This window comes from Mesitornis unicolor, unplaced genomic scaffold, assembly GCF_000695765.1.
Source record: "Mesitornis unicolor isolate BGI_N332 unplaced genomic scaffold, ASM69576v1 scaffold8076, whole genome shotgun sequence".
Classification (NCBI taxonomy): Eukaryota; Metazoa; Chordata; class Aves; order Mesitornithiformes; family Mesitornithidae; genus Mesitornis; species Mesitornis unicolor.
In genome coordinates this window covers 1-12,855 of record NW_010192920.1, presented here as the reverse complement: position 1 = coordinate 12,855, position 12,855 = coordinate 1, and the positions used below count along the sequence as shown (strand labels likewise).

The 12,855-nt window shown below is 37.3% G+C and overlaps 1 protein-coding gene across 1 annotated transcript; it reads right to left on the bottom strand.

Annotated features, from left to right (window-relative positions):
• Positions 1 to 988: 988 nt before the first annotated feature.
• Positions 989 to 5,609, bottom strand: LOC104542833 (polypyrimidine tract-binding protein 2; the record flags this gene model as incomplete). The annotated part of the gene is made up of 6 exons (XM_010187281.1): positions 989 to 2,488; positions 2,637 to 2,714; positions 2,817 to 3,033; positions 3,393 to 3,485; positions 3,949 to 3,982; positions 5,455 to 5,609. Coding segments are annotated over 6 exons (710 nt in total), but the record flags the coding sequence as incomplete, so codon positions are not given.
• Positions 5,610 to 12,855: the final 7,246 nt, after the last annotated feature.

The following is a 12,855-nucleotide window of genomic DNA, read 5'->3' as shown; positions in this document are numbered from 1 at the left end:
AAGAACCTAATGCATTTTAGTTAATGTAGTGAAGACTAATGCAAGCCCCCTACATTATACCACAACCTTTAGAAAGCTGATCGCTACGTATCGATTTGAAAGCCGACCCAAAGAACAGACATCAGGTCACAACGTAATCTGACATCAATAAATCTACAGTAGTTGTACTGGAGGAGCGACAGGAAACTGCTTCAAATTGAACACTGGCAGCTTTGACCAATGCAATGCTTCAGGATCATAGTTACTCTTAAAAGGGGACTGTATAAAAGTTGTAATCCTATTCCTAATCGAGGGGTGAAAAAAAGCCCCACAGCAATCAGTTCAAAGTAGTACGAAGAAACACTGTTCAAGTGCCCAAACTGTTTTTACATTCATTTGAACCCACGTCTCTGCAAAGGTGAAATATCCTGGTCTGGAACGTGTACGGTCCACTAACCTGACGTTAAAACCTGTTACTTAAGCCCATGAGTATACTATGATTAGTAGAAAATCTTAAGCAGACACAAAAAAAAAAGAAAGATGAAACTGCAGCAAGAGAGCATGGCAAACCTGAGAGATCTATTAGTGCATAAATCTGCTTAAAAACTAAAAAGATAGAAAGAAAGAGCTAACGAACTACAATAAAAGTTATGTCTTTAAAGCAGTAAGTTATAACAGGGTGGGAAATGTTTAATATGCACATCATACCTGCAAAGGGGTCACTATCTTTCTGAAAATAAAGAGCTGGGATTTTTCACAGCATCAGTTTTATGGTAAAAAGCCGTAAATTGTTTTTTTTTTTTAATATTATGCTTTTCCCACCCTGGCAGAGAATAAACATGAATTTAGAAGCACAGTAGAAGTGAAAAACAAAGAAGAGGAGAGATAGAAAGCAGCAGAGAAAGACAGAAGAGGTGAATACAGAGCTACAGAAGTGTTTATTGAGCATGCTACAGAGGTAAGCAGAGTACACACAAAATGAAATTAAACAACCGTCAAACCTCCCAACTTTGTTAGAAAATTAATTTTTAATTGTGCCACTTTCAAACTATACTGAATTTTACAATTCTAAAGATGTAAAAACTCAACTAATAGAAAATATACATGACCATTTTTTTTGTCTACATAGATAACAGAATCTATGAATCTCGAAACTAAGTACATCAAATTTCAAAAAGTATTGGTCATTTAAACAGAATCAAGGAAACAGTTCAGACCGACAGAGAACTGCTTTCAAATTAACTGGATCTGTAGATTCTGAGCCATGTTTATAGTAAAGTCAGATCAATTTCTAAATACAAAATATTTTGAAGAGATTTATTAAAACTGAATATTACAATGCAAGGTAAATTAAGACTAAAGGCACATAAACTTTGGTCCCACCTGGTTGTCAGTTTTAGAAAACCGCCACAAAATTTCCTGCAAGCGTTTGCAGCAAACTTTCTTCATCACCGAAAAAAATACATGCACCATTTCCTGAACTAGCTTGACCGGTCTGTACATGCTCAGAAATCCACAACCATATTCCATATCTTAATTACAAACTAAAGATGGCAATATATATTGAAATGCACGTAAGTCATGTCAACTTCAAAAACATCTACGAAAAATATTCAGCCACAAACAAGACATTACTTAGTGCTGACATTTATATGATACATCCCACAAGAGTGTGTACAAAAAGGTTAAGATTCCACAATGCTTTTCACGTAGGGCTCAAAGTCACAGAAGTCACTTTTTGTCCTTTAAGAAATTAATATTCTGTACCTTGTTAACTAATGCCTACATTCGTAACTGAATCTAGACCAGAACCATGAAATACAAAAGGCCTTTGGAAAAGAAGAGCACAAAGCAAAAAGTAGCGAAAATCAAATAACGCCATTTTACTCTTTCAGCGTAATGCATCTTAGCCAATTAAAAAGAAAAGTAAGTGACAAGCCAGCAGATAACGAAATCTAAGCAGGAGAAACAAAAGCTTAACCTTTTTACACACCCCTGCCTAAACATACTTAGATTATCATGTAACAATGTGCCCCAGACAACCAAATTTACTTTTCACTAGCTACGCAATTCCAGCGGTACTAGTTTTCCTTTTTAAGGCACGTACGTCAACTAAGTTGAAAAACTGTGGTATTAACTCGAAATCTTTTAAACAAAATGATGGTTTCTCTAAACGACAGTTGAACAACAGCAGTTAGTATCACTGCTTTTCATTTTTTTAAAATCTATTTTTATTTTTTAAAACAACCAAGGAATGATAACAGCATGAAAAAAATAATAAAAAAAAGACGACGAACTCTGGTCCCCACTTTCCTGAACAGTCAATAGGTGACAACACCAAACAACGCAACGCACCCTCATTTCCAATCTGCCTTTTTAAATGGTTGACTTCGAGAAAGAGACTCTCAGATGGTGATTTTCTCCCAGATTGTAATTGTGAAGATCAATCAAAGCCTGAATAGCTTCTTCTACTGTTGACATCTGAAGAAGTGCCATCTTGTGATCTCTTCTGAAACAAAATAACGGCATTAGGAACTCGAACACTACAGGGGTTGCTCCTAATGTTTGCTATCCTCTACGCACTTTTCCTTAAGACGCGCTACAAAAGCGCACTTAGGCAGTCTTTTGCTAGAGCTGCGTACAGAAAAATTACTTACTGAAAAAATTTAAATGCTTTCACAGTGCCTCCAGTGTTAGCAAACAATGTGCGTAGATCCTCTTCTGCTACTGATGGCCTACAGACAGAAAGAAAATAAGCATAAGCAAGAAATTATGAGTCAGTTCAGCACGTTGTGATCCACATTAATGCTACTGGCTTCCTGGCAGACAACACTTACGGAATATTGGACAGATGAAGTGTTGCAGAAGGAGGGAATATATTTTGAAAGTTTTTCGAACCAGGTTTCTTGAAGCGATGCAGAGGTGAATTACCAAAATCCTTAGTCAGCCCTTGGTCATCAAGCCCCTCTCGAGGTAGTTGTACTGTCTGATGCTTAGAAAGGGTAACTCGAATAATCTTTCCATACATTTTTTGTCCATTAAGATGGCTCATGGCTGAAAGACAAGAGGGTTACTCAATTCAGTGCTACTTCTCAATAGCTTGTGGTACATTACACAAGCAAAGCAAAGGGTCAATGTGCTCAAAGACTGGAATCGAGAACTAGGTCTGCAGAATCTGCAGGAGAATTTAATTTTATTTAAAGACCATCACATGTGATCCAGCTGTTGGATTCGTGTAGGTTACTGTGCAGACCTTGTGGAACACAAGTGCATTCAGTAAGATTCTGGATCTTGCGGGTAACCAGGATCCAAGACAAACTGACAACTGTAAACATGCTTAGTTCACCTGATTTCACACAGCATAATTTCAAGTACTTCAGCTAACAGGAATACAAACAGAAAACTAATCTTACCCAGCTGTGACTGGTTTCCATCAGCCATCTGTATAAGAGCACTGTCTTTCTTATTGTATAAAATCTTCACGCGCTGCACATCACCATAAACACCTTTTCAAAGTCAAAGGTAACCCAAAAGAAAAAGTTCATTTTAAAGCCAGTCACCTAAGTAATACATTTTGACATATCAATGGAACATTCAGACAGCAACGAGATCACTCACTCCAACTCAACACTCTTACAAATGAATAAAGGAGATAAAGATTTTGAAAGTGAATTTTGAAAAGAATAACTTCTGATAAACCCTCAAAGCTATGTGAATGATATTAAATTAAAGATCATGCAAAATATATTAGCATGCATTAAAAGAAAATCTGTGTCTATGGAGAGTTTTAAACAGCAAAAGAAAAATAGCAAAAGATTTACTATTCAACTTTAAGCCAAAGTGCTAACTACAAATAAGAATTAAGGTGAAACAAAAAAAAAAACAACAACCAAAAACCAAACAAACAAAAAAACCAAACCAAACCAAAATCAAATCAATAATAAAAGTATAGTGCTAACAATAACATACCGAAGAGGGTAAACAGACTTTGGGGCGTAACCATCTTTAGAAGGAGAGAAGAGCAAGCAGCGTAAGACAAGAAGAGAGAAGAGTCGAGGATTTTTTTAGATGAACAGATCATCCATAACGAAGGGTGGTTCCCGCAGAATGGTGAGGTGGTCATGGATCATGGTTTCAAGGCGGTTAATTGGGGCAAGTTGGTCCGAGGAACATTTTGTTCAAGCACAGAAGCATGAACATAGGGAATGAAGACAGGGGACGTAGACAAAAGACGAGGAGAAGGGCAAGACAGGGAAGGGCACGGGAATTCGGGTAAGACAAGGAGAGGGCAGTTGAACACATCGGGAAAAGGATGAAATGGGGAAGGGAATACAGCAATGCAGAAGAAAAAAAATAAGGAAGTGGGGAACAAAAAAAAAATAAAATATAGGTCAGTACATAGGAAATGCAGGAATTTGGTCAGAAAATGGTTGGTTTATGTACTGTACAAGAAAAACTGAGTAAAATGTAGTCACCCAAGACAAATATGGGTAAAGTACATTCATATCAAGAGTAAACTACAGCATTTCATCTCAACATGAAAATAAAGTAAAAAAAGCATGCAATAGAAATTTTAAACTTTGAACTTCAACTGCGTAAGCATGGCTGGTTATGAAATGCAGGCAAAAAATCTTTCAAAATGGCACTCTGATATAAACATCTTCACATGCAAGACTGTGGATGACAAAATAGCACCAGATGATAAAAAAAGCTTCATGATTTACAGTGACAGAGGCCAGTTAAAAATGGAACAGCTAGACTGATACAAACTTCCCACATTTCATACCAGCTTTCACAGGCATCAAAATAAATGTAAAGGACAGTAAAAAATGCAAAACTAAATAAACCCCTTCAGAATTCAGAGTTAGCAAGAAAGATACAGTTAAAGTGAAAATGCTCTGCCACCGTTTTTTGGTTATTATTTTTTAAAGACAAATGAGTAACTGCAAAGAAAACAAATTACTAAGGGAGACTGGAAGAGTGCCTCGTCAAGATCTTTGGGAGAACCTTCAAAGAAAAATGTGTTAGAGTAGTTCACACAAATTAAGACCTTAAAATGTGAGATACAAGCATGAAATGAAACAGCAAACAATTAGAAGAAACAACACAAATTCTGGTTTACGTGATTAAAATTGCAAAAGAAAGCATAGGTGCTATTTTGTAAAAATAAAGCTTTTAATTCAAATATCAAACATGGAGTAGTTAACACATTTTTCTTAGAAAAAACAGGTAGCTGACTATCAAAGGATATTTTTAAGTTGTTAGCTACCTGGGAAAACAAAAGTATTTAACGATAATGGCTTTAAAATTAACTTTGGGGGATCATGAAAAAAACAAAGCAAACCAAAACAAACAGCAAAAATACTTTGAGCTTCAAAAACCCAAATGTAAGAGGTCAAATGTAAAGAAATCATAAAATACTGACGAATGAAGTGTGACTAAAGAGGAAAAGAACCGTAACATCGTTTCACTGACCTCTTCATTTAAATTGCTAACCAGGAGGACTGTGTTGCCACCAGCTGAAACTCCAGGCATTCCCACTCGGCCAGCAGCAGCAGCTGCAGCTGCAGCAGCAGCATTTGGAATTGCCAGAGGACTCAGAGCTCCTGGAACAGCTGCAACAGGAAGCCCTAATTTTAAAATAAAGCATATTTTACGAAACACACACAAGTCGCTTACAAGTACCTGTATCAGTACAAGTGTTGCACACAACACTTTATAAAGCACACCACTGCTAAAGTCATCCAAAGGGTTGTGAAATGAGTTGTTAAGTTAACGTAAGGAAATGTGATTTTCTTTCTAATTCAGGTCAACTTTTCAAAGAAGTGCTGAGGTGTAGCAAGTACTTCCTTTTTAAATAAATGTGGTTCTGCACCAAAACGGTTTCCACTGTACTCCAAAATGTTTTAAGTGTCTAGTTTATCAAAATGGTCTAAAGTAAATGTTGATCGTATCTGTAAGAATAAACACTAACTGTACTCTCTGCATCATCACATCCTTATTTTCCATCATCCTTTGAGATGATCCATTCCTCTCTTCGCTTCAGACCAAATACACAGCGCTGGGGTGGGTCATGTGAAAAGGCCCACATATCAGTCAGAGCCATAGCCTAAAAGAGGTGATGAGACAACCTTCTGAATTCAAGATTCAAGGTAGCACCACTGATTATGCTCTGTGGTTTTTACAATCCAGTTTCCTGAAGAAGCACGTTACCCTTAGTTAAACTTTCAGCTGTGCCTTTACTTTTCTTCCTCCAAGGAACCTCAGATCCTGTAGAGACCTGCTGGTTTTCCCTGCTCAAGTCACTGGGATAACCAGGCAAGTCAATCAGGGTCTGTGAAACATTCTTGTGATACATCCATGGTTTATATAGGAAGAGCTTTATTGTATTTGAGAAATATTTGAGTATGTGTCTGAGTTCAATAAAAGGACACTGACACAGCAAAACGTGTAAAAAGCAATAAAGAAATAGAACTTCAGTATTGTACTGCAATTGGGTTCTCACATTCCAGTATTTTGGCAAACTTTCTAAATTCGGTTTGACCATGCTGAGATAACACAACTTTTGACCAATTCTACAGTATACCAGGTAGACAGCCTAAACACAACCTTTACACTATGTACCTAAGACTACTTTCCTTCCCATAGTAAGTTCTATTTTAAAGGAAGTCATAAGAGAAAACGCATTCTTCAGTTTCAGTCAATGCCTGAATACTAAGTAGACAGTAATAAATGTATCCAACTATTAATTTTAACAAATAACCCCAAAAGGGAACACACAAGGGGACAGAAGAGGGGGGATTAAGCAAACTCACAAATTTTTTTTCCAGTTTTCTACAAAAAATTCTACCTTCATTTTAACTATGTATGTTTTGTTACACAAATTTGTGAAAAATAACTAACTGGGGGAAAAAAAGACAGATTTTGATGGGCTGAACAAACGACCCCTCAAAGGGAACAGAACATCCATCATTACTTCATGATAGTGCTGAACAGTATTACTGATCCAGCCCTGAGAAGTATTTTCTGGTAATTTCCTGTCAAAGATCACACAGAAGAAAAACCAGTAAGTGTTCTAAGAAAGGAAATTAAAGCTATGGAATGCTTTCCCCGATAAAGTTTAAAAGATTAAAAGTGTTTGTATTCAGGGGTCAAACCAGAGGAACAGAAAGTCCCGAGTAAGGACCATTCCAGCTGTCCCTCATGCCACAAGACACAGGGAAAATGTACTTGCATCAAAAGGCAACAAATACCATCTTTTCTTGCATTATATGTGGTAATTGTGGGACTGATTGTAACACGTAAAATGAAGGAAAAACCCCATCTTGTCCTTCTCCTATCCAGCCTGCAAAAACACTGAACAGATTTGAGACTGTATTGATGGTCTATGGAAACGACAGCCAGTTACACTTAAATAAAGTGACACGCGCTTCCTCACATCAACTAAGCACAGCTACCTGGGGGTCAGGAAATCACTGCCCCCAGGTATGTTACTGTATGATCATCCCTTCCGAGGGCTGCTCTAGGTCTTCCATCAGAGAGCTCAGAAGTAACACTGGCTGTCAGAGAGGAAATGAAATTAGACGGACCATTGCGAGTCCAAGCAGAGCAATTTCGGTTCTCAAAATGAACTGAGAAAGTGTAATACTATACACTTACACTAATATAGTATAGTATATTAATAGCAAGACAAATCTAACATAAATACGATGCACGTTTTGCTCTTGGTTTGAAGCCGCAAAATACAGCTTTAGTTTCAAGAACAACTAATAAAGAATGCAGTTAAAGAAAGTACCCCCATGGAAGAAGGAACGAAGTTTATTCCCAAAATCAGACTGAAATACACTGTGAAACCTAGAAATACCAAATTAAACTCCACAAACATCTTTTAAAAAAAATCCAGTTCAGTTCTAAAAAAACATTTTGGAGATGTATTTTTGAGTGCTTCGTATTGCACAGGCTGAATGCCACGTTTATTTACACTCAGCTGCTGTAGAGGTCAGAAAGACACACAGACATGTGAAGAACGACAGAAAGGTCTGATGATGTCCATCCGAAGGGAAACAACTTATTGTACACCAGGTCAACAGCAATCATTTGGGTATCAGAAAATGCCAAGATACCAGAGCATTTCAAATCTACTGTGTCTAAGCACCTCTCCCTAACCTGAGAGTCTTTAAGCTAGGCCAGCATTTTTAGGAATAAAGGAATCTGAACATGACAAGTGACGTTTTTATGGCTCTCTCCATAGTTGGGCAGAGTACAGCTGAGTAATTCATACTTCAAAAGGCAAAATTCTTCGTATCATCAGACTTCTTACAGGACATTCTCTGGTCCCACTGAAGAAGTTTAAAACAAAGATTAATTTAACACTACTCATACAAAAATATTTTCAATTATTATCCTTTGAAATAGATTAACTTAGGAAGAACCTTAAGATGGGGCATTTGTGGAAAGTGCTAATAAAGCAAGCCAGCAGTGACAGCATGGGATAAAGCTGTGGGAGCCCCAATCACATCACCGTATTTCCAGCTGTAGTATTAAACAAATATCTAAATCAGAGTGTTAAAGTAGTATTACATATTAGTATTTGCAATTATAAGTACTTTTTATTTAAAATCTTTTGGTTTGTTGCAGTTCAGTACAATACAATTGCTGTTTATTCAGAAGTTTTTTTTTTCCTGTAAGATTTTTTTGAGGGAGAAGGGGGGGAGAACCTGTGGATCTCTTCGTGTGTCAGGTAAAAAAAATAAAGGAAAAAAAAAACAATCAACCACCTGCTTCTGATAATTCATTTGAAACCAGCCCTTTCTGTCCATCAGTGATTTTCTCCTTCTTTCAAAAGATAACAAGACTCATTGAAAAGATGTCCAATTTACAGTCTCAAAGATTTCTGACACCTTATTTCATCACAGCGGAGGATGCAGTAGACGAATGAGTAATGATGCACGCGGGCTAGGATCATCTATCTGACTGATACGTTTCTAACCGATTACATAGCACACACAGACCTCATTTCTTGGAAAGGTCAGACAAATTACAAACCCACAGAAAACACCGGTCTTGTTCTGTAGGTCTCCACTGCACTCCAATTTGCCATTCTGATTTAATCAAGTCAGCAATTTTCAATAAATAAGAACAGCTTGTATGATGATTATTGGGTTTCATGGAGCACACTGTTTAAGATCTGAGGACTTATCTGAAACTATTTAGCAACGCGAGCTACTTTGTCAACACGATCAACCAGTATTAGACAGCTTTGTCTCTAGCTTTGCTGTAGCTTCCAACAATTACAGGTACCAGGTTTTTGCGGTTTATGGATATTAATGAAAGCACACAAATATTATATACCTTTTTCCTAGCCTTTTGAGGTCTTCTTTTGCCAATGAAGTTTAAACACAGAATGTCACATTATTTATTCCACCTCTGTGTAATTTTTGCACGACCTCCGAGACGCACGTTAACGTCATTTCAGTAAGAGGTAAATTAAAGCTATCCTAAAAGTACATGACAAACTTATGTGTGAAAAGCACAGGCAGCAGGAGTGGTCATCTTAATGCAGGTATGTATAACCGCGACTGAGAACTGGATTTAGTCCCTAGTCCTGTTGTCATGAGCCTTTTTTGTGGCTTTTTATCAAGTAACCACCAACTTTTTGTACTTGGTACTTGCCTGCTTCTTATACTTAGCCTGCATAGGTTTGAAGGAGAGAGCAGGTTCTTTCAAAATCTCTGCATAACCACTTAAGAAGCTGCAAGTGTTACTATACTACATCATAAAGTTATATTTAATGAAGAGGAGGGCTAATTCCATCCAGAAGGAAATTAAAATATGTAATGGTTTGGAATTAATGCAGATTTAAACACCCAGACTAACAAGACTCGCATCTTGTCACTAAAATTCAACTCACAAAATTGTTAAACCTAAACCTCCCTTCTGACACATGAATTACAGTATACTGTTAAAAAGCCAACAACTGAAAGGCAAAAGTTGTACAACTAACCAGCATATAACAGCATAACATAAGCAGAAGTCAAAACTTGCCACATTTTCTGTTAGTGATCTCATTATATACATTTAAGAGAACAGCTACAGCAAGAATTTTAACAAGAATGCCACAGGTTCAACTTATGATATCCTTTTTGAGCATGCAAAAGAACCTGGAGAGCACCACATTAAGCTCCAAATGGAGCTCCGCTCTTTCAAGGAAAAACATGCCCTTTGGGAACCATCTGTGAGCAGGGCACGGCAGACGTTCTGACTGAGCGCGCTCTGAAGGTATCTTTATCGACATTACAGAAATAAGAATTCTAAAGCAAATATAAGAAAATAAAACACCAAGATAAAAGAAAGAAGCAGGAGGAAGGTCACTGCTATCATTCTGCCACATTTCGCACACCAGTTTGCCAACCTCCATCTTGTAACTCTCTGAGCTTTTAAAGTGTTCTCACCCTTTTCGAGTATCTGAATAAAAATGTAGCTATAAATTGCATGCACAAGCATCCATTTAGGCTTCTGAGCTCTTCCTATCCTTTGTCCTTTCTTACTTAAGTCACTTATATTGTATGCTTTTTGCACAGTAAGTAGCCCAGATGAAGAATCCTGTTCTTCCATATTCAAACAAGCACCATTCCCATTTTAACAGCTATCCAAATGGCACCAATAGCACTGTGGAGCCTTTTGGTGAAGTTGTTCAACCGGAAAGCTCAAATTCTGTAAAAACAGACTAACAAACAAACAAAAATAACCAGGAAAACAAAACAAAACGCAAACAACAACAACAGATCACTGTACGACCGCACCCATTTGACTGATGATGCAGTTACAATATATCAAGCTCACCCAACTGTACCCAGCTCCCTTAAGTCTCTTTCAAAACAATGAATGCTTTTATAGAGAAAAAAACCAAACGTGATCTATAATCTCCACTACTCATCAAAATAAACATTACTGACTCCAGTGATACTCTGAAAATGTTTCACATCTGCAATGGAATTTACTCAAAGCCTGTACCTGTCATTTTCCTGCTGCTTGGAAATACAGGGCATTTAAAGAGGTTCATCCAGAAAGTGAGAATTAAAGCATTCAATTAGCTAATACGACTGTCATCTTCGTAATTTTACCAGCAAAACCCTTTCATATACATGAAAATCAAAAGGTCAGAAAGCTTACGTAGTTTTGTCGGCAAAACCTACAAAAGCATTCAAGTGACTTTCAAGCCTAAAACACTAGAACATAAAGCCTGTTAAAGCTAAAATCACTTGGGTAACTGTAATAAGTATAGTAACCCCAATTACTGAATATATCCAAACTGATGCAATGATCCAAGCATCCTCAGAGTGTGATCCCACTATGCCAAGCAAATTAAACCTGTCAATTTGATGCATATTATAAGCTTTACATACAAAGGAATATGTTAGTAAGCCTGAGACTGGAAAGCAACTTCTCAGGATTCAGGAAAACATTAGTTAGATTTACGTAGGTAATGCTGCATTTGGCACTGTTTTATAAATCACAAATCTTAGCTCCCTCTCCTAAATCCCTGCCTGACAATACCCAATATAATGGTCTCATATTAATAAGCAGCTTCTTTACTTTGTTTTTGTCTCCTCTCTACTCAATACCGCAGCCCCAAGTCTATGTTCTAGTCATTAGTGCTGACAAAAGCATTACTAACTGCCTCAAGGGCATTTCTACAGCACTCATCTCTACGGTGTCAAACTTCTTCCCAAACACTCATCCATCTTCCCTGTCAATCCATGAGATGAGAGATTTCGATTTTCAAACGACGGAAAGTTAGAGGAAAAAAAAAGCAAACAAACTTCAGCTACAGATTCTTCAGAGACTTCAGATTCGCACAGTATTCTTTACTTTCCAAAACTTCTATTATAGCTACAAGTGGTACACCACTTCGCAAGTCACACTGGGGGATATGAAGTCGAGCACTACAAAATTTGTGAGAGGCATGTGTGTAATTTACGACTAGATATGAAATGTATCCTTCAAGTAATCAAGTAATTCAAGTAATTCAATATAGCGCAGCATTCAGCAGCCTGAATATTCACCCTGCAATATTCACCCTTTTCCTGGGCTCACATCACTCACTGAGTGCCTTCTAACCGCTGTAGCACACAGAGAGCAGAGATCCCTCTTTACTACATTAACACTGACTTACTCCATGTTGGCTGTACAAAAAAAAAAAGGCATGAAAACAACGCTATTCTTTGGTTTTCTTTAGAGGAAAATGGGAAACGATGAAAGAAATTAAAAACCAAGAAAAATACTAAGTGAGAAGAACAATGAGCAACAACATAATAAATCAGGGTTTATAGAAGTCATGAGATTATCTCTGAGTGCTATTAAATTCTGAAGAGTGGGAGGTGTTCTCACCAAACAACAGCAACTTGACAGAAGTGAGAGTGAAACTTATGCAGTGACTTGTGATAAAAGAAAAAAATAAATTACAAACTTCTCCCAAAGCGGGCATTAATCATTCTGCTAATAGTCAGAAAACATTCACCTGTATCTTTCTCAGAGCTTTTCACTTCTTGTGACAGGATATTAGAACTCATGGGTCATAGCACTAGAAATGACACTACACATCTTTTTCCTTTTCTTTACAGAAACCCCAGATTAGCACCTTTTTCTTAAGCAAAGAGCACAACCTTCCCTCATTGAAGGAAATGTACATTTTTTTGCATAATCTGGTATTAGAAATAAGCATTAGCATGAATGAAACATGCAAATCATGTTAAGTCTCTCAGAAACTTTGTGGGAGGGTAGGCAGCAGCAGCTGACAGGAACCTACGAAAGAGGGAGGTGGGAATACAAGTAGAACTAACCTGACTTTTCCTTATACTTCAGGCATTTCTCATT